Genomic DNA, 27236 nt, shown 5'->3' on the forward strand with positions numbered 1-27236 from the left:
ATAACAATGAATCCAATTTATGCAAGAGAAACCTAAAGAAAATCCATCTTCACTTAATTTTACATTTGAATGTTACTAAATTGAATATAGAACAATATGACAAATATAGCGGGGGCTGCACAATATCAAATAGATGTTAAAATATAAAATCTAATGTGATAGTAAGATATTAAAAAAACACTGAATCACCATGTACTACAAAATTAGTATTATTAATTATAATAAATAAATTGTTCATAAATATTCTAATATTATATATCTAAAATATTATATTACCTTCCACTATTTGAAATCGTAATAGAAAATTTATTATTTTATTATTGGAAGACAAGCAACATAAACTTGGAAGATGATAAGTTAATATAGACTAAACAAATAAAATAAGCAACACTCTTCAATTTTGACTATGTTTGGGATCGTCCATAAACGATCCACGTCCATTTTATACAATACATATCAAAGCTAAAAGTCTATAATAAAAAACACCATATAGAGGCATCTTTCCACAAGTAAAGTAGATTCATAAGTTTACGGCTACCTAGCTTCAGGCATGTCAAGTACGTTTGATGATGCACTCAGAATGAATCCAGATTCATCGTTATCATCTAACAAACGTGCCTTCGCTTCTGCTAGCTCTTTCACAACACTATTCATTGTGGGTCGGTTTATTGATGTTCGTTCCACACAATTGTATGCAATCTCTGCAACTTTCCATGCAGATGTTAAGCTGTATCGACCACCCAATGAAGAGTCCATCAAGTCTACTAGTCTCCCACAAGTAAGTAGTTCTTTTGCCTGTATAATAAAGAAGGTGAGAACAACAAATTGGTTATTAATGAGAACAGTAATAGATTATCTATTAAATGTATTACCCATTCGACTATTCCTTCCTTGGGTGGTACTCCAGAAATAATCTCCAACAAAACTACACCAAAATTATAAACATCACTTTTTTCGCTTAATGTTGATGATCCAAAATATCTGCATCAAATTCCAAATTTACTGTATTATCAATCATTTAATGAATGTTAAACCAGTTGTTTGGTTGATAGAAAGATAATATGAAGGTTAAGTAGGAAAATACTCAGGATCCAAATAGCCGAGGGTTCCCTTGACATTAGTTGATATATAGCTTTTGGAGTTGTCTAGAAACTTCGATAGACCAAAGTCAGATATCTTGGCAAACATTCTTCTATCCAAAAAGTATATTACTGCACTTAATATCTCTGTGTATAATTGGAGGACTACAACCCTCATGCAAGTATAGCAAACCTGCAAACAATGTAAGACATTTGTAATGTAGAAGAGCAGTTTTACTTGGCACAACCATAAAGATTGAAACCAATTGTTTAAACAATTTACCCTCTGCTGCTTGAAGAGGAATGTTGACCCTGGTTTGCCAATCAAGTGGTTTCTCTAGTTTGGCTGGGCCTGCAAATAGAACAGTAATTCCTTTTACTAAACTTTGATCGCATTTAATTTTATTCACAACAGTATGAAATAAATAATACCGTGTAAATGATCCGCCAACGTCCCACATTCCATAAATTCGTATACTAATGCCACAATAGGTTGTCTGCAGTACCCTATGAAATATACAAGATTCTTATGGTATATTCTTGAAAGGAGAGTTACCTGAATCCAACAACACAAGCAACATACGTTTAATAGGCACTTTGGGCTGAAGTAAAAGTATCAGAGATATAGAAAATTATTGTCTTGAATAAAACGTTCAATTTTTTGTGAAGAAAGTATATACCTCATTTCGAAATTCTTGTTTTCCTTGAAATGAATCCGTTGAAAGTACCTTCACTGCAACATCATTTCCTGAATGTTTACCATAAAACACAGATCCAAAGCCTCCCTTACCAATGAATGTAGAATAGTTTTTTGTAGCTGCTTTAATATCTTCTTCAGTATATTCTAACGCCAGCTTGTGAAATTTATTTGGGTCATCTTTATCTGTTTCGATAGGCAAATAAAACAAAGCTTTCCAAGAGTTAAAATTATATAAATTGTTTTTGAATAAACCTTTTTCAAGCCGAAGGAATTGAGAAAAGACCTATACATGAATGTTGAGATTGCGTAATAGAATCGTTTGTGGTGAGATTTCCTCGCTTATATTTTTGCCTCCATAGATGAATCCCGAATATCAAAAGGACTAACAGAACCGAACAACCAATAGTGGGTCCTATAATCCAAACTTTTTCTTTTCTTTCCTTGTTTATTGGAGAATTATTCTGAGCATAAACTCTGTAGCGTAGAGTGAACAATAGGTTAAAAGATAATTAACTATTTGTCTACTCCTCCTTTTGAATTCAAAGGGACAAAACATCAGAAAGAGTGTCCTCATACCGAAGGTTTAAACCCGACCTAATAAACCAGGTGGCACATCTCCATCTAATTTGTTGTTCTGCAAGAAACTAATCAACAGCAAAGCAATTAATTATAAACATGCTCCGTTAAGTAACAGTAAACATTACTTTGTCTAAACTATTAAAAATATACATAAAATTGTTGTGAGAAAAGATAAGAAATCTTGAGTAAACATACAGTTCATTCAACATAGGTAGTTTCTCCAATGAACTTGGAATATTTCCAGTCAGCTGATTATTTTGCAGTTGCCTTAAATATGCAAAGCAAATTAAAAATCAATACATACAAATTACCTTTATCATTCATCTATGTATATACGAGTAGAAAACAGTTGAGGATCTCTTACAATTTTCTAAGGTTCTTCAATGAGCTGAGGTTTGGAATAGAACCCGACAGATTATTGTTTCCTAACAGCTAAAACAAACAGTATAAACTTAAGAGTTACTTATTAAATTAAGTGGCGCCACATCTATAAATAGCTAGAACTGGCAAGTGGAGGGGGAGGGAAGTCTTACCAACTGAGTTATTGCGGTTAAGTTGGCTATGCTTGGAGGTATGTGGCCAATTAGACCCCTGTTTGTTAAATTCCTGAAAAGATTTGGAAGTTATGCGGGTTAAGAAAATTAGGTATTCATTGCTGTGAGTTTTAACAAAATTTAATGGCTTTTACGGAAAGAATTTTACACAATAATCACTCGTGGGGGGTTTTCCTCGTTGCATGTGACACCGGTTATTGGAAAACCTGCAGGCAAACAAGGATCTCCTCCTAGCCAATCATCTGGTACATTCGTTGTCTTCGATATTTTCCTAATAGCAAGTAATGTCACACAGACCTTAATTCGTTAGGCGCCGATGAGAAGAAAATATAGTACTAAATACTTCCCTCCTTCAAAATTTAATAATAGCGTGACGGTAATGGAACTGAAGGACTGAGTTCAACAAAGTCGACAGAAAATGAAACTTATATGTACCATCTCCGGTGTGTAATATTGTATATGTCTACAATTCGATAGACTTCAGCTGCATTTATGAATGGCCTCATGTCAGATCCTTCTAAGGGATGCAATCTTATATCAATAGATTTCAGTTGGCTAAGCTTCAAAATCTGATACCATTCCCGACAGTTTACGTATGAAGGAAACTTTAATTCTGATACTTTACGATTGCTAATAAAACTTTGGAAGGTTTGGTTCCTTGAAGGGCTTGTCTCGTTAATGATGTTACAGAAGTAAAGAGCAATATAATAAGAGCCGTTGTCAGGTACAATATAATAGGACCCTACTGGAATTAACAGGTCTTCCCCAACTTGCGTTGCAATGGCATACTCTAATACAGATAAAGGTGGTTGGTTCCACAAACTTGTCTTCAAAGAGGAGTTCGTGCTGAAATTTGTTGTGGTTGTCGACACCGCACGAGAAAGCCAGATGCGATCAAACGGGTCCTCTGGATACCTGTAACACCACAAGGACATTACCCTTTATAATGCCATTAAAAAAGATTCAAAACTCACGTCCAAACAGATGCATTATTCTACTTACCTTGAAAAATCATGATCACCAAAACTTCAACGAGAGAAGTAAACTAAAGCATTGTTGTTGAAATCAGTGGAGTTATACATTCGAGATTGTAGTGGCCTCAACTCAATGGTGGAAATGAACACATAGTTACCATCTTCTGTCTGTGAATTTCTAGCCAGGCATAAACTCAGAGTCTCACTTTTGGGGACCAAGATGATCTCGTAAAAGTAGTAATAAATATTCTCTAAACCCTTCGAGCGGACTGTTTCCCATTTGATTCCATCTATGATTAAATCAAAGACGCTTGCTAAAGGAAGATCTTCAAATCCTCCGAATAGAAACGTTGTCCTTAATAGTAAAAGTTTATGAGGCATTACGGGGAGGAAGTAACAATATTTATTTAGTTCCAGATTTGTAAAATAAGCAACGGACCGATACTCATAGGAGTCAGTAGTGCTCAATGGAGGCTTAGTGAAGTTGTTTCTGAAGTTGATGAATAAGAAATCTGTAATCCACTCGAATTCTTCACCCGTTCTATTCTCTGAAGCGCCGCAGCTGATACTTAGAAATCCTTCATTGAAAATAATGCCAGCACGAATCAGGGTAAAAATTTATTCAATCAAAGTAAAATTTCAGGAATTGATTGAAAAAAAAATCAGCCAATTGCAAAACATACGGGAATAACTTACAACACTAAACAATCAGAAATTCAAATAAATAAATGAATCTCGCACACGATTAAAAACGTACCATACAGCAATCTTGAGGCGCTTAACATACAAAAAAATAATTACAGTCTACTGTTTATTCTTAAGGTTCTCTGTCTACAACCAGCGATGTAGTTACAGTTTTATAAAGCCTTGTTTTAATCTCAAAATACCAAAGAGCAAAACTAAATATAACCCTTTAAAAAGTTAATTTATCATGCAGAGGGTTCGTACTAAATTGGTAGACTTAAAAGAAGAAAGTATTTTATTTTAAGGCAAATATATTATCTTATAAATTTACTGGAACAAATCATAACTTACCATCTGGATTTGCGAGTGTGGAGAGACTGAATAATCCAATGAAAGCTGTGATCGCTGACAAGGTTGAACTTGTGAATTTCGTGATAATCAATGCAAGCAGGGAATCAATAAGATCAGAATATATATAAGAGATTGCCAGCAATTCATATATTAAGGTTGGCCTATATTCATATATATATTGAGTGGCATTGACTCTTTTGAGTTTAATGTAGAAGGTGTATTTTGAAGTGCTTAAATTAGCTAATAAATTTACTTTGAATTTGTCATCATTGACGAATTCATAAGGGATAATTTTTGGGCTGCGGCTATTTTGGTTCCGAAACTCATCTGATTTATTAAGGAAATGTGCATGTGCATAACATGTAGTTATGGATGCAATTTTTACAGTTAATCGTAGGCTGTAATTTTTCAAAAGAATCAATAACACACATCATTTTGGAACCAGAATAACTGCATCCTAATTTTTCATCTACAGAAAGAAAAAAGAAAAAAAAAATAATAATTTTATTCTTAATTATACAAACCTGGCATCGTAAGTTCATTATTTTACTTTTCTTCAGTGACATTTCAAACCATTTTATTACCTTCCGTCACACTGGAAACGGTTTTACTTTTCTCTAGCCACATTTTAAATATCAAGTTCATTTACCAGGTCAATTAACGTCTCAAAATAATAGGTCAGATATTTCCCCTTCACAACTACATTTATATAAGTGGTCTATATTTTATTATTAGGAAGAAGTCAATTGATGTCTTGTTCTAATGGTTATATGTCACCATCTTAATCTTAAATGATAGTATTTGGGTTCTTTGAATTTTTAATATAAAAAAATTAGGTGAGATGTGTTTTATTTACATTCAGATTTTTATAAGAATGGTCCATATCTTATTAAAGCAAGTCAATTGACATCTCGTTTTAGTGGTTGTATGTCATCGTCTTATTCATGTGTGATAATATTTGAGCTCTTTGAATATTTAATATAGAAATATATGTGAAATTGTTTTTCTTTACACCTACATTTATTGAAGAGTGGTCCATATTTTATTAGGGAATGTCAATAAACATCTCGTTTAATCATTATAGATGTCATTATCTTATTCGTATATGATAATATTTGACTTATTTGAATGTTTTAAGTATGAAAAAAATATGTGAGATATTTTTTCCTTTGAATCCATATTTATTTGGGAGTGAGTTTTGTGTAGATGTTGATGTAAGATTGTATCATCAATTGAATGCTACAAATGAAAGATAATCTAACATTTATTTCCATATTAAATATCTAAGGAACCCTTAACACTGATATGTAAGAATCAAATGGAGGCATATGACTAGCCAAATAAGATATCCGTAGATTTTCTTAAAATAGCGACTAGCCATTTCAAATAATTTGTCATTTTACAAATTATATCACTAATTATTTGAAATGTCACTAAGAAATTTATGATTAAAATTTTTATTATAGAAAAAACTTATCTTGCATTTTACCATATTAAACATAAATGAAAACATATAACCATTAAATTACCATTAAATTAAGATATTAGATGATTTGCTCTATTGAGATATAGACAATCTATTTTAATTCATCGATCGTTTATAAGCTATACTCTTTACTATTAATTTTTTTATTAATAGTAAACCCCTTATCTGGGTCAATCTAAGGTACCATCAGTTGTAGGTGGGGAACCAGCGTATGGAAAGAAACATTCTTTCGGATTGTAGGAGAGCTCTGTTCGTCGAACTCCGGTGGAACGCCCGTTGAACACCCATGCAACTCCCAATAAATGCCAATGAACATTTCTACCTTTTACTTTTTTCGGCCACATTTTAGATTTACGAAGTCAATTAACGTCTAGAAAGAATATGTATGATAGTTTTTCAGCACACCCACATTTATATGAGAGGTCCATGTTTTATTAGAAGTTAATTTACGTCTGATTCTTCATCCTACATGATAATATTTGAATTTTTTTAACATTTAGTATAAAAAAATATCTGACGTGTGTTTTGTTTACAGCTACATTTATATAAATTAGTTCCTAGTCTTTTGTTCTAGCCTCAATATGTTGGTCCTTAATAAAATATTAAATTGTACCCTACTCGCCTTTCTAGTATTTTTTTGGAGACATGTTATGTGCTCTTATTTTAAATTTTTGGTTATTTTTTTTTTATCTCTAATGATTAATGGATAAGGTAAAGAAATTTACTATTCTATTTTGTATAAAGGGTAAATAAAAAATTACACCATTCAATATAGAATTAACAAGATTGTGAATCATTGTGGAAACTTGAAGGATTTGTTTAATTTTATTTGATCTTTAGATATACTCTTTGTTGCAGAATTTTAAATATTCCATCTTATGTTTTTCTTATATTGATGACTTATTCTCCCTTTTCATAAAAAGTTTCTAGTGTAAAATGTTTGTTTCACAAAACAAGTGAATCCTAGATGTTTGCATATCATAAGGATTAAAGTGTTGTAAAATATCTTCATTCATTACAAGCTCATGAATTGTCAAAGTGATTTTCCTATTGTCAAGCATTTTTTAATCGTTCCTTCCCTTTTCCCCTCCCATTTGAATTACAAAGAGATGACTTCTAAAATATTTGAGGTCACTTTATAGGTCGCACTTGGTCTCACACTTGTGGAGCTTCTCAACTACCCTTATTTAAGGTGAGAGCATTTTTAGGGATCAACATTAACAATCATGGGCATCATTGGGAATCAATGAGATAATCTTAAGGGGAAGGGGGCCATTCATCCCCCATGAGCACCTAGAGTCTGTAACGATCCCAAGATTAGCAAATTGGTTTGCAACATTGTTACCTTCCTTATAAATATGGAAAAAAGGCAATCATCCAAGGTGTTAATAATCTCCAAACAATCCCCAATAAGCCCTTAGATGGTCGAAGAGGGTGTTTGGATGCCCTTCATATAATTAATTATGTTCAAAGAATCACATTGGTTCCAAACTTTACTGGCCAAATTTAGCATATGTGTGTGTGTGTGTGTGTGTGTGTGTGTGTGTGTGTGTGTGTGTCTACATATATGTATACACACACACACACACACACCTAAAATTGTCCTAGTCTAATTAAATAAATATTTAATTAATTATATTATTCCAAGACTTCTATTAATTAAGTAGACTTTTTTTTTATTTAATTAATTAATTAATCTTTTTCTAGCCTTTCCCTATTTAAATTAAAAAAAAAATATTTCAATTATCCTTTCTCTAAATTAAATAACTACTTTATTTATTTAATTGGCCCCACTTTTTCTAGTAATTAAATATATCTTCATTTATTTTATTAATTTATTAGCTTTTTCCCTCCATGCACTTGTCAATCATCTCATAGTCTACATTGAACCATATCCCTAATATTTTCTCATTATATATACCTACCCTCTAATCTGACCTGACAATTTATCCCTACACCTCTTAATCCTATCCCTCCATTTTCTAGGGTGCTCTCTATATAAGATGATAATTTCTTCCTTATCAAATCCTAATGAATCCTAACTCTAATGTAATCATAAATCCTAATGCTCGTGTTAATCCTCATAGTGATCAAGAGTATACCCAACAACAATCCATTCTTTATTGAGCTCTTCTGCACACGTAAAATCTAAGAGCAACCAAAATATCAAAGCAAGATCATTAGAAATAGGAAACAATGGAGATCAAGCCCTAATGAGTAGGAGATGGTATAATCTTTCATATATATTGCTATCATAGGAGTAATGCTCATTTCCATTAAAAAAAAATGAAAAAAGATACATGAGATTCAGTACAAAGTGAAAATCAGGATGCGTATGACCTAAATGACCTCTTGAGCTCTCTTGATCTTCATTTATAAGTCTCGTGCATGTAGTCCCTTCAGACAACAATAGTATAAGCCATATCCTCATTTTTGATGACCAGCTCAATGCTAAAACCATCTGCAACCCACCCTTTAACATATCCTCATTTTTGATGACCAGCTCAATGCTAAAAGCTTCTGCAACCCACCCTTTAAAATACTTGGTCTACAATTGTTTTAGGGCCTTGAATATAGGTTCTGTGAACTCTACATTTACAATTAGACAGACAACCCTCTTAATAACATCATAATCCCCGGTCATCCTAGTGATACTATACACGAACTTCTCTAGCAGCTCGACCTTGTGTACATGCAGTTCGTCCAACATTTTTCTACCGATAACCCTGCAGATGACATCCTCCTCCACCTCACCATTGAAATAAAAAAATTCTTTCAATCGATCTCTAATAGAATCTTGCGAGCAGTCACACTTGCATTCGAGGATAAAATGAACTCCATCTCCTCATCGCTCGACACAGAGGAACTCGCCATATTCACCACTTGAGATCTGCAACCTAAGAAGAAATTGCCAAATTATCTTTGTAATTCCATCTATATAGGTGGGGTGGTCTGAATATTTTATCAAATCCTGCATATCCCAAAGAATTATTTTCTAAGTTTCTACTCATGCGGGCATCATGTGTCTTAATTTATCTTGCCATACCACTCTTTGTATAGAGGGCATCTTTAGCTCTTACAGGATTGGTATTTGTAATAGAGGCATTCGACGTATGGTGGATGCCATGACCAAGACTAAATTCATCCCAAGAAGACATATGATTTGATGAAGTAGATTCACATCCCTAATCAATCACACGATTTGATAGGAAATATGCCTCTTGATTTGCCTCATGAAATATGTGCTTGATTGAGTAATCCATTGTGCCTAGGATCTCTTTGATTCTAGTCAGCCACATTATGGATTTTCAGTTCAGTGCTTTTCCTAAAGTAACAACATGAATCATATTAAGGGAGTCACCTTTAATATCAATCTACCTAAGGTTTTCCTTCATACATAGTTTTAGGTTACCAAGAAGAGCCACATACTTTTCTCCATACATAGTTTTAGGCTGTCAAGAAGAGCTGCATATTCAACGTCATTAATGGTGTCAATAGGGAGCTTAACTAAGCCACCCCATGCAAATTCTCCCTTATCATTTCTAATAATGAAGCCAACACCAAACATGCTAGGGTTTCCCATGGAGGCACTGTTGAAATTTAGTTTCAAACGACCTTTTAGTGGGAGTGACCATTTGACTTCTATCTGTGTTTTTCTATTTTGTATCAGCTTAAAGGGAACTAAGTGTGGCCATTCTCTTATTATTTGATCATCCCAAACAACAAAAAAATCATACTTTCTTCAATGATTTGGGCATTGATGTGCTCACAAATTTCCACTTCAATTTTGTTTATCACAATTTGAAGTGAAGACTCTTTATCTCTAAAAATTTGTTCATTCCATTCCCCCCAAATATGCTAGCATATCATTGTAGGGATGGAGTACCATAACCCACCCGAGACAAAACCTTTATGAAGTATTGACCAACTTGTAAAAATGTCTTTCAAGGAAATATATATGGTTATATATATTAGTATATTTATTAATATATTAATATATTGATAATATAATTAACATATATTAATATATATGAAAATATGATATTTATTTTTATTTTTGTTGAATCATGGTCACATAACAGATATCAGATCTGAAATTGGATCAGATATTTAACCTCGGACCTAATATCTATTATTAATTGATACTCGTTCCTCATAGATGTATTCCATGACTACATGTACTATCACCCAACACAACAAAAATGTCAACATGGATTTTGGCATGTTTGGTCTAATTAAAAATGATTTTTTTTTTTACATCACCACTTTTTGGTCCCCATGGTCTTGCACATATCCAATTATTAATCGTGATTCTAACATCCACACTTAATTTAATGAACAAAATCTATAATATAATTTTGAAATACATAATTTGATGGATTTCATATAATAAATACAAAGAATAAAGGTTCATATTTCTATGTAGCTTCTATGCTTATAAATTGTAAATTGTCCTTACATTTGAATGGTACTAAATTGAATGTAGAACAATAGGGCCAAAAAAAACCGGGGGCTGCACAATATCAAATAGATGTTAAAATATAAAATCTAATGTGATAATAAGATATTAAGAAAACACTGAATCACCATGTACTACAAAATTAGTATTATTAATTATTATAAATAAATTACCCATAATATTCTAATATTATAGATTTAAAATATTATATTACCTTCCACTATTTGAAATTGTAATAGAAAATTTATTATTTTATTATTGGAAGACGAGCAACATAAACTTGGAAGATGATAAGTTAATATAGACTAAACAAATAAAATAAGCAACACTCTTCAATTTTGACTATGTTTGGTATCGTCCATAAGCGATCCACGTCCATTTTATACAATACATATTAGAGCTAAAAGTCTATAATAAAAAACACCATATGAAGGCATCTTTCCACAAGTAAAGTAGATTCATAAGTTTACGGCTACCTAGCTTCAGGCATGTCAAGTACGTTTGATGATACACTCAGAATGAATCCAGATTCATCGTTATCATCTAACAAACGTGCCTTCGCTTCTGCTAGCTCTTTCACAACAGTATTCATTGTGGGTCGGTTTATTGATGTTCGTTCCACACAATTGTATGCAATCTCTGCAACTTTCCATGCAGATGTTAAGCTGTATCGACCACCCAAGGAAGAATCCATCAAGTCTACTAGTCTCCCACATGTAAGTAGTTCTTTTGCCTGTATAATAAAGAAGGTGAGAACAACAAGCTGGTTATTAAAGAGAACAGTAATAGATTATCTATTAAATGTATTACCCATTCGACTATTCCTTCCTTGGGTGGTACTCCAGAAATAATCTCCAACAAAACTACACCAAAACTATAAACATCACTTTTTTCGCTTAACGTTGATGATCCAAAATATCTGCATCAAATTCCAAATTTACTGTATTATCAATCATTTAATGAATGTTAAACAGGTGTTTGGTTGATAGAAAGATAATATGAAGGTTAAGTAGAAAAATACTCAGGATCCAAATAGCCGAGGGTTCCCTTGACATTAGTTGATATATAGCTTTTGGAGTTGTCTAACAACTTCGATAGACCAAAGTCAGATATATTGGCAAACATTCTTCTATCCAAAAGTATATTACTGCACTTAATATCTCTGTGTATGATTGGAGGACTACAACCCTCATGCAAGTATAGCAAACCTGCAAACCATGTAAGACATTTGTAATGTAGAAGAGCAGTTTTACTTGGCACAACCATAAAGATTGCAACCAATTGTTTAAACAATTTACCCTCTGCTGCTTGGAGAGCAATGTTGACCCTGGTTTGCCAATCAAGTGGTTTCTCTAGTTTGGCTGGGCCTGCAAATAGAACAGTAATTCCTTTTACTAAACTTTGATCGCATTTAATTTTATTCACAACAGTATGAAATAAATAATACCGTGTAAATGATCCGTCAACGCCCCACATTCCATAAATTCGTATACTAATGCCACAATAGGCTGTCTGCAGTACCCAATGAAATATACAAGATTCTTATGGTATATTCTTTAAAGGAGAGTTACCTGAATCCAACAACACAAGCAACATACGTTTAATAGGCACTTTGGGCTGAAGTAAAAGTATCAGAGATATAGAAAATTATTGTCTGCAATAAAACGTTCAATTTTTTGTGAAGAAAGCATATACCTCATTTCGAAATTCTTGTTTTCCTTGAAATGAATCCGTTGAAAGTACCTTCACTGCAACATCATTTCCTGAAAGTTGACCATAAAACACAGATCCAAAGCCTCCCTTACCAAGGAATGTAGAATAGTTATTTGTAGCTGCTTTAATATCTTCTTCAGTATATTCTAACGCCAGCTTGTGAAATTCATTTGGGTCATCTTTATCTGTTTCGAAAGGCAAATAAAACAAAGCTTTGCGAGAGTTAAAATTATATAAATTGTTTTTGAATAAACCTTTTTCAAGCCGAAGGAATTGAGAAAAGACCTGTGCATGAATGTTGAGATTGCGTAATAGAATTGTTTGTGTTGAGATTTCCTCGCTTATATTTTCGCCTCCATAGATGAATCCCGAATATCAAAAGGACTAACAGAACCGAACAACCAATAGCGGGTCCTATAATCCAACCTTTTTCTCTTCTTTCCTTGTTTATTGGAGAATTATTCTGAGGATAAACTCTGTAGCGTAGAGTGAAAAATTCAGACTCGCAACGTTAAACATAATTAACTATTTGTCTAGTCCTCCTTTTGAATTCAAAGGGACAAAAGATAAGAAAGACTGTCCTCATACCGGAGGTTTAAACCTGGCCTAATTAAACCAGGAGGCACATCTCCATCTAATTTGTTGTTCTGCAAGAAACTAATCAACAGCAAACAAATTATTTATAAACATGCTCCGTTAAGTAACAGTAAACATTACTTTATCTAAACCATTAAAAATATACATAAAATTGTTGTGAGAAAAGATAAGAAATCTTGAGTAAACATACAGTTCATTCAACATAGGTAGTTTCTCCAATGAACTTGGAATATCTCCAGTCAGCTGATTATTTTGCAGTTGCCTTAAATATGCAAAGCAAATTAAAAATCAATACATACAAATTACCTTTTCATCTATGTATATATGAGTAGAAAACAGTTGAGGATCTCTTACAATTTTCTAAGCTTCTTCAATGAGCTGAGGTTTGGAATAGAACCCGACAGATTATTGTTTCCTAACAGCTAAAACAAACAGTATAAACTTCAGAGTTACTTATTAAATTGAGTGGCGCCACATCTATAAATAGCTAGAACTGGCAAGTGGAGGGGGAGGGAAGTCTTACCAACTGAGTTATTGCGGTTAAGTTGGCTATGCTTGGAGGTATGTGGCCAATTAGACCCCTGTTTGTTAAATTCCTGAAAAGATTTGGAAGTTATGCGGGTTAAGAGTCTTTGGTGCCTAAATGACACGTAATAATGTATTAATTGCTGTGAGTTTTAAAAAAATTTAATGGCTTTTACGGAAAGAATTTTACACAATAATCACTCGTGGGGGTTTTTCCTCGTTGCATGTGACACCGGTTATTGGAAAACCTGCAGGCAAACAAGGATCTCCTCCTAGCCAATCATCTGGTACATTCGTTGTCTTCGATACTTTCCTAATAGCAAGTACTATCACACAGACCTTAATTCGTTAGGCGCTGATGAGAAGAAAATATAGTACTAAATAGTTGCCTCCTTAAAAATTTAATAATAGCGTGACGATAATGGAACTGAAGGACTGAGTTCAACAAAGTCGACAGAAAATGAAACTTATATGTACCATCTCCGGTGTGTGTAATATTGTTTATGTCTACAATTCGATAGACTTCAGCTGCATTTATGAATGGCCTCATTTCAGATCCTTCTAAGGGATGCAATCTTATATCAATAGATTTCAGTGGGCTAAGCTTCAAAATCTGATACCATTCCCGACAGTTTAGGTATGAAGGAAACTTTAATTCTGATACTTTACGATTGCTTATAAAAATCTGGAAGGTTTGGTTCCTTGAAGGGCTTGACTCGTTAATGATGTTACAGAAGTAAAGAGCAATATAATAAGAGCCGTTGTCAGGTACATTATAATAGGACCCTACTGGAATTAACAGGTCTTCCCCTACTTGCGTTGCAATGGCATACTCTAATACAGAAAAAGGTGGTTGGTTCCACAAGCTTGTCTTCAAAGAGGAGTTGGTGCTGATATTTGTTGTGCTTGTCGACACCGCAGGAGAAAGCCAGATGCGATCAAACGGGTCCTCTGGATACCTGTAACACCACAAGGACATTACCCTTTATAATACCAATAAAAAAGATTCAAAACTCACGTCCAAACAGATGCATTATTCTACTTACCGTGAAAAATCATGATCACCAAAACTTGTACGAAAGAAGCAAACTAAAGCATTGTTGTTGAAATCAGTGGAGTTATACATTCGAGATTGTAGCGGCCTCAACTCAATGGTGGAAATGAACACATAGTTACCATCTTCTGTCTGTGAATTTCTAGCCAGGCATAAACTCAGAGTCTCACTTTTGGGGACCAAGATGATCTCGTAAAAGTAGTAATAAATATTCTCTAAACCCTTCAAGCGGACTGTTTCCCATTTGATTCCATCTATGATTAAATCAAAGACGCTTGCTAAAGGAAGATCTTCAAATCCTCCGAATAGAAACGTAGTCCTTAATAGTAAAAGTTTATGAGGCATCACGGGGAGGAGGTAACAATATTTATTTAGTTCCAGATTTGTAAAATAAGCAACGGACTGATACTCATAGGAGTCAGTAGTGCTCAATGGAGGCTTAGTGAAGTTGTTTCTGAAGTTGATGTATAAGGAATCTGTAATCCACTCGAATTCTTCACCCGTTCTATTCTCTGAAGCGCCGCAGCTGATACTTAGAAATCCTTCATTGAAAATAATGCCAGCACAAATCAGGGTAAAAATTTATTCAATCAAAGTACAATTTCAAGAATTGAAAATCAACCCACTGGTCTTTGTAGCCAATGGCGAAACTTACGGAAATAACTTACAACACTAAATATTCAGAAATTCAAATAAATAAATAAATCTCACACACCATTAAAAAAGTACCATACTGCAATCTTGAGGCGCTTAGCATAAAAATAATAATCAGCGTTTACGGTTTATTCTTAAGATTCTCTGTCTACAACCAGCGATGTAGTTACAGTTTTGTAAAGCCTTGTTTTAATCTCAACATAGCAAAGAGCAAAACTAAATATAACCCTTTAAAAAGTTAATTTAACATGCAGAGGGTTCATACTAAATTGGTAGACTTAAAAAAAGAAAGTATTTTATTTAAGGCAAATATACTATCTTATAAATTTAATGGAACAAATCATAACTTACCATCTGGATTTGCGAGTGTGGAGAGACTGAATAACCCAATGAAAGCTGTGATCGCTAACAAGGTTGAACTTGTAAATTTCATGATAATCAATGCAAGCAGGGAATCAATAAGATCAGAATATGTATAAGAGATTGCCAGCAATTCATATATTAAGGTTGGCCTATATTTATATATATATTGAGTGGCATTGAGTCTTTTGAGTTATAATGTAGAAGGTCTGTATTTTGAAGTGCTTAAATTAGCTAATAAACTTACTTTGAATTTGTCATCATTGACGAATTCATAAGGGATAAATTTTGGGCTGCGGCTATTCTGGTTCCGAAACCCATCTAACTTATTAAGGAAATGTGCATGTGCATAACATGTAGTTATGGATGCAATGTTAACAGTTAATCGTAAAATCGACGATTGTAATTTTTCAAAAGAATCAATAACACACACCGTTTTGGAACCAGAATAACTCCTAATTTTTCATCTATAGAAAAATTAAATAAATAAATAAATTTATTCTTAATTATATAAACCTGGCATCATAAGTTCATTATTTTACTTTTCTTCGGTGACATTTCAAATGATTTTATCACCTTCCGTCACACTAGAAATGGTTTTACTTTTCTCACATTTTAAATATCAAGTTCATTTACCAAGTCAATTAACGTCTCAAAATAATAGGTCAGATATTTCCCCTTCACAACTACATTTATATGAGTGGTCTATATTTTATTATTAGGAAGAAGTCAATTGACGTCTTATTCTAATGGTTATATGTCACCATCTTAATCTTAAATGATAGTATTTGGGTTCTTTGAATTTTTAATATAAAAAATTAGGTGAGATGTGTTTTATTTACATTCAGATTTTTATAAGAATTGTCCATATCTTATTAAAGCAAGTCAATTGACGTCTCATTCTAGTGGTTATATGTCATTGTCTTATTCATATGTGATAATATTTGAGCTCTTTGCATATTTAATATAGAAATATATGTGAAATTGTTTTTCTTTACACATACATTTATAGAAGAGTGGCCAATCACATTGCAAAATTTAATATATTGTAAAATTTAATATATTTCTTTGTATTTGCTATAGATAGAATTTATGAGTATATTTTTATAATTTAAATATTACTATTTATCTGTTCATCCATTGGCTAATTATGAAAATAGTAGTTGTATAATTTATTTTTCTTGATTGTTTAAATAAAGAATTATTTTATATCCAAGCAAAAACCTTTGATTGAGCACATATTAAATATTTTGACAGCTAAGAAATATTAATATCATTTAATACTCATTGAATGCCTAATTGATGCATATTGCCCTCCCCATTTCCGTTCATTGTTTCTGGATGATTCTAGTTTCGTCATGATTCTAGAAGCCTTAAAGCAGCCTTGAAGCAATTTGATGCATATTGCCCTGCTTGTTCCCTATTTCTATTCATTGTTTCTAGATAATTTTAGAAGTGTTGAAGCAATTTCAGTGAGAGTTTCTTTTAAAAGAAATTAAACCAGAGCTAAATTTTCTTTAAGCCAGAGCTAACTTTTTGCTTTTTTATCCATTGTTTTTGTCCATTCCAGGATCTGCTTTTTTATCCATTGTTTCTGTTCATTCTAGGATCTGCTTTTCTATCCATTGTTTTAGTTCATTTCAGAAGTGTGAAAGCCTAGTTAGTATATGTTCATTCCACAAGCATGAGAGACTGGTTAAGACTAGTCAGTATTCACTCCAGAAGTGTGAAAGACTAGTGGTTAGTATCTATTTTCATTTTGAAAGAAATTTTTTCCTTGCTTGTTGTAAACTAGAGCCAACTTTCTGTTGTTCACTATATTTGTTCATTGTTTCGGATGATTGTGAAAGATTGGTTAGTATCTAATTTCATTAAAGAAATATTTTTCTTGTAAGCCAGAGCAAAAATTCTGCTTGTTTGTTGTTTTTGTTCATTGTTTCTGGATGATTCCAGAAGCAACTGTTTCTATTGACTAATTTTGGATAATTCCAGAAGCGACTGTTTCTGGATGATTCCAGAAGTGACTGTTTCTAGGTGATTCCAGAAGTGACTATTTCTGCTGACTGTTTCCGAATGATTCCAAAAGCATTGAAACAATTGCAACGAGAATGAGAAAAACTGGTTAGTAATATTTGTTTTCCTTCTGAAATAATTCTTTTCCCAACTAGAACTAAATTTTCCAGATTTTCTTTTCTTTTCATTTTCCTTCTTATAGTAAGTCATAGCTAAATTTTCCAAATGTCCAGTGCTTTTTGTTTCTAATTTCTTGGTTTTCTCAAATGAAGTATTAGATCTTAATCTATGGTCATCATATTTTTTTGTTTGTGTGGTACATAGAAAACAAGAAATAAGATTGAAATGTTGGGAGAAAATTATGATTCCCAAAATAAAGGTTGTTGTGGGGAAAAGCATTATAACAATTTTACTTCATTTCCAAACTTTTCACAACCAAATTTATATTTGAACAATAAATATATTTTACTGCTTCTAGTAGGTTTTAGTCCTCGTCTAATTTTGCGTCCCCATGGAATTTCTTCTTGCATAATTACCATTACATGGAAATACACATTTATTAGTTCCTGCCATGCAAGGACATTTATTAGTTCCTGCCATGCAAGGATATAAAGCATCTGTTTGATGCATATCTTATTTTTAGTTGACCAATCAATTTGTAGTATGTATTTAACTTTTGATTTTTTTCAAATGTTCTAATATTTAAAATATTTAATAATTTAAATAAAATTATTTATTCTTATTCTCATTGGTTCCTGCAGTTAAATTTTGCTATAAAAAATAAAACTTAACTGATTTTCTTTTCACGAAACTTTTCGGCCGCCTACTTGCTTATGAAGTCTGGGCTGGAATAGACACTGAAACAACAGGTCTGCAAGCAACAGGCAACACTAAGGAATATTCTATCAAAAGAGTAAAGATCAAATTGCCAGAAAATATTACCATTTTTCTTTTCACAGTTAGCATCTTATGTTCTTTTCTTGTGCTTCAACAGAACTTATTTGTATGCCCAATCAAAATGCTAGTAGAATATTTGTTTGTTTCAAAATGGATTTACTGACGCTCTTTAAATTATAGTCAATTTTGGGTAAGGGTTTTAAACTCAAATAGACAGCAAACGAAGTTAGGGAATTTGTAACCTTGCGCATTTTCCTTTTATATATGATGCATGGAGGATGCATGTGCTCACATTTTATCACATCTATTCACAGTTCTTGGTGTATATCTGCAAGCAAGCAGGGTTTTTGTATACTCATAGTCGACAAAGAAGCAACACGTGTGATTGTAATGACGTGACAGCAACAGACATCCATGCTCATGCAGGATTTTAAACTACCCTAAAATCCTCCCCTGCTCAATACTCTAGATTTTAATGGTCAGATGTGGAAATGTAAAGCATTCTTAGCTTTTAATTGTGGTTTTAGGAAAAGTAGTAGCAAAGGGTCAAATAGAAATGTCTTAGCATTTTCTCATTTCTTCAGTGATGCTTTGTGTTCTTGGTTCTGCCTACATAGTTTTGGTTTTATAATATCTCTATCTTTTTCCCTATTACATCACTATCCTTTGAGTTTAATAGACATTGAATGTCTTTTGAACTTTTTATTTAATTTTTGTAATGTTTTATTTTTCAAGAGCGATTGATTCTGGTTGCCCCATCGAAACTTAGGAGCCAAATGCCTATTACATCACTATCCTTTGAGTTTAATAGACATTGAATGTCTTTTGAACTTTTTATTTAATTTTTGTAATGTTTTATTTTTCAAGAGCGATTGATTCTGGTTGCCCCATCGAAACTTAGGAGCCAAATGCAGAAACAGAATCGAACAGAACAGTGTATTTGTATTGCTGCTGCTTTGTAGAGAAATGCCTTAGAAAATTCTGCAACTTCACTTTTGTAGAAAATAATTCTAAAATAGGGCATCAATTAAATGTCCCCAGTGGTCCAAAAATCTGTTAAAATGTCTTCGTTGGCATTCCAAAATTCAAATCCCAAAAGAAAATATCAAACAAATGTTGGAAGTTGAAGTCCAACTAACTCCTTCCTTGTTTGCCGCCAAAACTCTTGGCTATTCATATTCTCTTTGCAAGCTCTTTAAGAGTTGATTGTAATTTTTTTCTGAAGGTTAATTCCTGGAGCTGATTGCAACTGTGTATATGTAAACCAGATTGGTGAATAATACAGTGATTCCCCTGCTTCAAGTGTGGATGTAGGCAATTGCCAAACCACGATAAATCTGTGTGTCTCATTGTTTGTGTTGTGCGTTGTTAATTCTGTTTATCTTCTTTTTTCAATTCGATTTTTCATCCTAACAATTGGTATTAGAGCGAGGTTAGATCGCTATTTAGATTTTGGTGTTTGAATTTCCAGAATCATGAAAGAATCGAAGATAGAGAAGTTCTCCGGTCAGAGCTTTGGGTTATGGAAAGTGCAGATGGAGTCTTCACTGATAAAGCAAGACCTTTCACTCATGCTTAAAGGGAAAGCAAAGAAACCAGCTGGGATGACTGATGAAGATTGGGAAAAATTGGACAAGAAGGCAAGAGCGACAATTTTTCTCTCGCTGTCCAATAATGTTCTCTTCAATGTCACAGGTGATGCAACAACAAAAGAAGTATGGGATAGACTCTCAGCCATGTATGAAATGGCATCGACTGCAAATAAAGTTTTAATTATGAAGTGCTTGTACAAATTGAAAATGAAGGAAGGTTGTGCTATGGCAAACCACATTAGTGAATTCAATACATTGATTAGTCAAGCGACTTCAATGGGGTTGACACAAGATGATGAAAGCAAGGTTGTTTTGTTATTATGTTCTTTACCAAGTAGTTGGGATGGTGTTGTAACAGCAGTTAGCACATCTATATCTAGTAAAAATAAGTTAGTTTTTAATGATGTAGTAGCTACTCTTCTCAACAAGGATTTGAGAACAAAGAATGATGAACCTTCATCCGGTGAAGCCTTAACGATGGTCAGCATCGATAATAGAGGTAGAAGTCATAATAGAGACATAAATAATTACCATAGACATTCGAAATCAACAAAGAGATCGAAGTCTAGAAATAGAAATGGTGAATGTTGGTTTTGTGGCAAAGCTGGTCATGTGAAAAAGGATTGCAGAAATTTCAAAAGAGCACAAGAGAGAGTGCGGGACGGAGAAGCAAATACAGTTTATGATAAAGATGATAGTGTTTTAATCCTTTCAACAACCGACACTACTCCGAATTCATGGGTGCTTGATTCCAGTGCCTCCTATCATGCCACCTCATGTCTTGAAGCGTTCATTAACTACCATGAAGGCTATTTTGGCAATGTTTTTTTAGGAGATAACAAAGCTTGTGAAATTACAAGCAAAGGGGATGTATTGCTGCCATTAGAAGGTGGTAAAACATGGATGCTCAAAGATGTTCACCATGTCCCAAAATTGAAGCAAAATTTGATATCCGTTGGACAACTTTTTGGTCAAGGTCTTAATGTTAATTTTCTCCCAGATACATGGAAAGTAACACATGGTACCATGCTGATTACAAATGGTAATAAATTGGGAAGTCTATACATATTTAAGACTCATGGTGAAATGGGAGCTGCAATGGTGATTGAGGATAGCAAAGCGGATCTTTGGCATCAAATACTTGGGCACATTAACAAGAAAGGTCTCCATTTTATGCATACAAGAAATCAACTACCGGGCCTCAAGCTTGTTGACTTAGCCTTTTGTGAACATTCTTTTATGGCAAACAAAAGAGAGTCATTTTTCTGAAAGGTGAATGTGACACAAAGACAACACCGCTAGAGCTTGTATACTTGGATGTTTTTGGACTGACCGAGGTAACCTCCATTGGAGGAGCTAACTATTTTGTAACATTTCTTGATGATTGTACAAGAAAAGTATGGATTTATATGCTTTCTAGGAAATCTAATGTATTTTCAAAATTTAAAATTTTCAAGGCATTAGTTGAAAATCAAATTGGGCATAGGATTAAATGCTTACAAATCGATAATGGTGGGAAATTTTGTTCACATGAATTTGATGATTTTTGTGCTAATAATGGGATTAGAAGAATCAAGGTTGTTCCTTTCACTCCTCAAGAAAATGGTGCAGCCGAGAGGATGAATAGAACAATTCTTGAAAAGGCACGATGTATGTTGTCTAATTCAGGTTTAGGCAAAGAATTTTGGGCAGAAGCGTGTAACACAGCAATGTATTTAATTAATTGAAGTCCATCATCTAAATTGGATTTTGGAATTCTAGAAGAGGAATGGCAAGGGAAGAGGATTTCATATTCACATCTTCATGTGTTTGGATGCAAAGCCTTCTCGCATATACCCAAGGAAAAGCGAATGAAATTGGATCCAAAGTAGCTGAAATGTATCTTTGTGGGGTATAGAGAAGAGCGGTTTGGTTTCAGATTGTGGGATTCAGTTCACAAAAGGATTGTTCACAGTAGAGATGTAGTCTTTCATGAAACCTCCTTTCCCGCACTACAAGATGCAAATAAATCAGAGACAGAATATGTCCCTATGTCTCTATTTCTGAATTCAACTACCAGTGCTCTGCGTTCGGTCTCTCATTCAGTGGGAGCTCCTATGACATCTACATCTGTTGAATATAATTCTCAGTCTGAGAATGATGAAGTGAGTGTTGAAAATGTTTGGTCTTCATTTAATTCAGAATTTGGGGGTCTACAAAACAGAGCAAATCCTCCCCAAAATATCACTGATGTTGGAGGAAACTTGGAAAATCATTATCACGGTGATGTTGGCTCACATTATTTGGTTGGGCAACTTCCACGATGCTCTGCACCTCCACCGCACTTTGCACATCATGATCTACACTCCTCATAGTATGTTGCGCAGTCCCCACACCCACCTCCACGACAGCCTCCACAAGCTTGTGCCTCCCCTCACTCCTCGCGTGACCTACCCTCAGCTTCCTCCACTCCTCCATAGGCTCCTTTCTTCCTCTCCCTGAGCTACCCGCAACCTCCATGCACACCCCATGTGGTCTTCCTCGTAAGCCTCCCGTCGTCTTCTCCCCACTCTCGTAGGCTCCCTACAGTCCACTCCATGAGGTCCCCGTAGACTCCACCTCCACAATCCCACCGTGGAGTCTTCCTCCAATGTAGACCATGGAGGATGCCACCACGGCTCCCCATTCCCTGCACTCCCGACAACCCCAGGTCGTAGGAGATGATGCCTTGGCACTCCATCCTCTACACACTCGCCAAAGGTAGGATGTGGCAAGTAATTCTATAAGTACATCTTCATGTGATTTGTGTGCAACTCACATGGATAAAAATCCACAAGTTTTTGATTATCCTGCAAACAATGACAATACCAGACTCAAAAACAAAGTTTAATAATGTTCATGAGGTCAAATAATTTATGGTATCTATAAATAGTCATTAAAGCAGATAAGTACTAAAAATCCATAAAGAAAATTCTTATGGTATAAATAAGAAACCCAACAGATGAAAATTGATTGAATATAATTGATAAATTATGATATAAAAATGAGATCTCTTAAATGATTTTGACAAATTGAACAACAATCATTTCTTGACTCTCAGCCAAAAATGACAGCATACACTCATTCTCCCATTTATGAACTCATGAATAATATAAAAATCCTTGAAAAAAATCCCATTTAGTAGAAAAAAATGATTGTAGTTACAACTAATAAGTCCAAGTTCAAGTACAGTGATGGGGCCATTAAATATAAGCTTTTAAGGACACCATGGCATGAGGCTCGGGAACTGGAAACCCATTGTTAATGTTAGGTAGCATAAATTGTGGAGTTTATAAAGTGGGGGCATGAAACTCCCCTCTCAGTTTCCTCCACCTCCTAACAATTGGTATCAGAGCCTAGTCCTCTTTTTGGAGAAGTTTAACAACTTGAGGAGATTCTATGGCAACTAACTATTTTAGGAAGGACATTCCAAAACATGATGGAACTAACTATGGTATATGGAAGATCAGAATGGAGACTCATCTAAATTGCATTGGAAGAGACATATGGGATGTTACACAAAATGGTTATGTTGGTCCTACACCAAATCAACCTAATCCACCTACATTGGGTAAGGATCAAGAGAATGATTGCAAAGCAAGAGAAGCACTTTTGAGCACCTTGTCAGATCAACAAATCATGGGATTATCAGACTGATCTACTGTTAAAGCTATTTGGGACAAACTGGAGACATTGAATGAAGGAGATACCACTGTCAAAATTGCAAAACTGGAATGCTTCTGGGTAAAGTATGAAAATTTGAAAATGGAAGAAGATGAAAGAATTTTTGCTTCTATGGAAAGCTTTAATGAAATTGTTTTAGGAATACAATGTTGTGGAGGTTCCTTAAGTGAAGATGAAATTGTTTCTAAAGTTTTAAGATCATTGCCACTAACATACAAAATGAAAGTAACTGCTATTAATGAGTTAAGAACTACGCCTAATACATCAGTGTCTAGAGATACCTTGGTTGGAAAACTTTCAGCATTTGAGCTTGAGGAATTTGGTCCTGTTGCTACAACTAACATAGATTTAGCTTTCAAAGAATCATCATCTACAACATGTTCATCATTGGTTGATAAATATAATTGGAAAGCACTTTATGCAAGAGAGCTTGAAGACATCGGGAGGGAAGATGAAGAACTTGAAGAGCTTGAAGCACTATTTGCAAGGAAAATGCCTAAAGGTCCTATTGGAAGTAAGTATGAAGGTAAAGCACCTTTTAAATGTTGTAACTGTAACAAAATTGGTCATATGGCATATAGATGTCCAGATAGACATGCAAGATTAAGAGAAGAAGCTAAAAGAACATATAAGCCTAACCCTCAATATTAGAGATACAGATTCAAGAAAAATAGAGACAAATCTTGTTACTATGCTGATGAAGGAGTTACTGATTCTGATAAAGAACTAGGAGACAATGGATGGGATTTTGTTGCAATAATAGAAGATCAACGAGCACCTACTGCTCTACTGGTAGAGTAGGCCCTGGCAGCTAAAATTGAAGAAAATGATGAATGGATTATAGATTCCGGATGTTCACATCATATGACTAGTGATAAAAGTAAATTCTTATCTTTTCAAGAATACAATGGAGGTCTAGTAAGATTTGGAGATGACAAAGCTTGTCTGATCAGAGGAAAAGGCACTATATCTTTTGATGGTAAGCACAATACTGATAATGTTTATTATGTTGAAGGTTTAAAGCATGATCTTTTGAGTGTTGGTCAATTAGTTGAAAAAGGGTTTCAGTTACAATTCAAGAATGGTAAATGTAAAATCATGAAATAAATTGGTTTGAAAATTGCAACCAGTAATCAGACTAGAGGTAATATCTTTCATTTGAATAACATTGAAAAGACATGCTTGATTGCACACATTGATGAAAGTTGGTTATGGCACAAAAGACTTTATCATATAAATTTTGATTGCATTGTGAAGATTAGTTCATCTAAGGCAATAAAGGATTTACCTAGGATTGTAAAACCTCATAATCTGATATGTAAGGAATGTCAAATGGGAAAGCAAGTTAGAACAACCTTTAAGAGTATTTCTGAGAAAACCAATGATGTTCTTGATTTAATTCATACTGACTTATGTGGTCCGGCAAGAACAAGAAGTCTATGGGGAGATAGATACTTTATGCTAATCATTGATGATTATTCTAGAATGTGTTGGGTTACTTTTCTCAGGGAGAAATCAGAAGCTTTTGGGACATTCAAATTATTCAAGGCACTTGTAGAGAATGAAACTGGAAAGAAAATCAAATGTTTAAGATCAGATCAAGGAGGTGAATTTACATCTAAGGAGTTCAATACATTTTGTGAAGTGAATAGAATAAGAAGACAACTATCAGCTCCCTAGACACCTTAGCAAAATGGAGTTGTAGAAAGGAAGAATAGAACTATTCTGGATGTAGCTAGAAGCATGATATTAGAAGAAAAATCTACCTCATGTATATTGGAGAGAAGTAGTGAATACAATGGTTTAGACTTTCAACAAAGTTCACATCAAAGTTGAAACCGGTAAGACACCCTATGAACTATGGTTTGGTAATATTCCTACTCTTAAGTACTTTAGAATATTTGGAAGCAAATGTTACATTAGGAGAGATGAGTATGATGGTAAATTTGATCCTAGAAGTGATGAAGGAATATTTCTTGGGTATTCATCTAAGAGAAAAGCATATAGGTGTTTTAATAAGAGATTGCAGAAAATCATTGAGAGTGCAAATGTGAAGATTTTTGAACACTTTAGAAGAAATTCAGGGTCTATGGATTCTAAACCGATAGTGGAGATAATCACAAATAAACCTATACATAGTGCACCGGTACAAAATGTTGATCCAGTCACACTGGCATCATCAAAGAATTCCACAGTGACTGAAGAACATCAGCAAGTGAACACACTCAGGTATGTAAGATTGAATCACTCTGAAAGTCAGATAATTGGGAATAAGTATCAAGGAGTTATGACAAGAGGAAGACTGGAAAATGAAGAGGTATGTTTAATTTCTCAAATTGAACTAGCATCTGTCATTGAGGCATGTGAAGATAAACATTGGATTAAGGCTATGGAAGATGAATTGGAACAAATTGAAAAGAACAATACATGGACATTGGCTCCCCAACCTAAAAATAAAAATGTAATTGGAAATAAATGGGTATTTATAAATAAACTTAATGAAGATGGTAAGGTAATTAGAAACAAAGAAAGACTATTGTGTAAGGGATATTCATAGAAAGAGGGAATTGATTACAATGAAACCTTTGCAGCAGTAGCTAGAATTGAGGCAGTCAAATTATTTTTTGCATTTGCAGCACACAAAAACTATAAAGTATATAAAATGGATGTTAAATGTGCATTTCTGAATGGTGATCTTGAAGAGGAAGTTTACATTGAACAACCTGATGGATTTTCATTGACAAATAATAAAGATATGGTTTGTAGGTTAAGGAAAGCTTTATGTGGATTGAAGCAAGCTCCCAGAGCTTGGTATGCTAGATTGGACAAATATCTTATGAAACTTGGTTACACTAAAGGTAATACTAACAACAACTTATATTTCAAAGTGACTAATGAAGACATTTTGGTTATTGAAGTTTTTGTTGATGACATCATTTTTTGAGGAGAAGATGGATTGTGTAAAGACTTTTCTAACAAGATGTAGTAAGAATTTGAAATGTCTTTGATTGGGGAGATAAAATTCTTTTTAGGATTGCAAATTTTACAAACTAATAAAGGTATATTCTTATGTCAATAAAAGTATTTGAAGGAATTAGTGAAGAAATTTGGTATAGAAAACTCTAAACCGATAAGTACTCATACGACTACAACTGATAAACTATCATTGAAGGATGATTCAACTCCTATTAATCCGACAAGATACAAATCTATGATTGGAGGTTTACTGTATTTGACACAAACAAGACCTAATATAATGAATG

The 27236-nt window shown here is 33.7% G+C and overlaps 1 protein-coding gene and 1 pseudogene across 1 annotated transcript; both read right to left on the reverse strand.

Annotated features, from left to right (window-relative positions):
* Positions 1-307: 307 nt before the first annotated feature.
* Positions 308-4774, reverse strand: LOC131045004 (probable LRR receptor-like serine/threonine-protein kinase At1g67720; annotated as a pseudogene).
* A 6393-nt stretch (positions 4775-11167) lies between these two features.
* Positions 11168-15937, reverse strand: LOC131045005 (probable LRR receptor-like serine/threonine-protein kinase At1g67720). The gene is given in 15 exon segments (XM_057978502.2): positions 11168-11599; positions 11677-11785; positions 11888-12074; positions 12165-12233; positions 12314-12437; positions 12562-12764; positions 12865-13055; positions 13168-13236; positions 13367-13438; positions 13531-13598; positions 13700-13772; positions 13892-14027; positions 14179-14660; positions 14748-15297; positions 15761-15937. Coding segments are annotated over 15 exon segments (2676 nt in total). The 5' UTR covers positions 15843-15937; the 3' UTR covers positions 11168-11338.
* Positions 15938-27236: the final 11299 nt, after the last annotated feature.

Source organism: Cryptomeria japonica, chromosome 1 (genome assembly GCF_030272615.1).
Source record: "Cryptomeria japonica chromosome 1, Sugi_1.0, whole genome shotgun sequence".
In the NCBI taxonomy this organism is placed as follows: domain Eukaryota; kingdom Viridiplantae; phylum Streptophyta; class Pinopsida; order Cupressales; family Cupressaceae; genus Cryptomeria; species Cryptomeria japonica.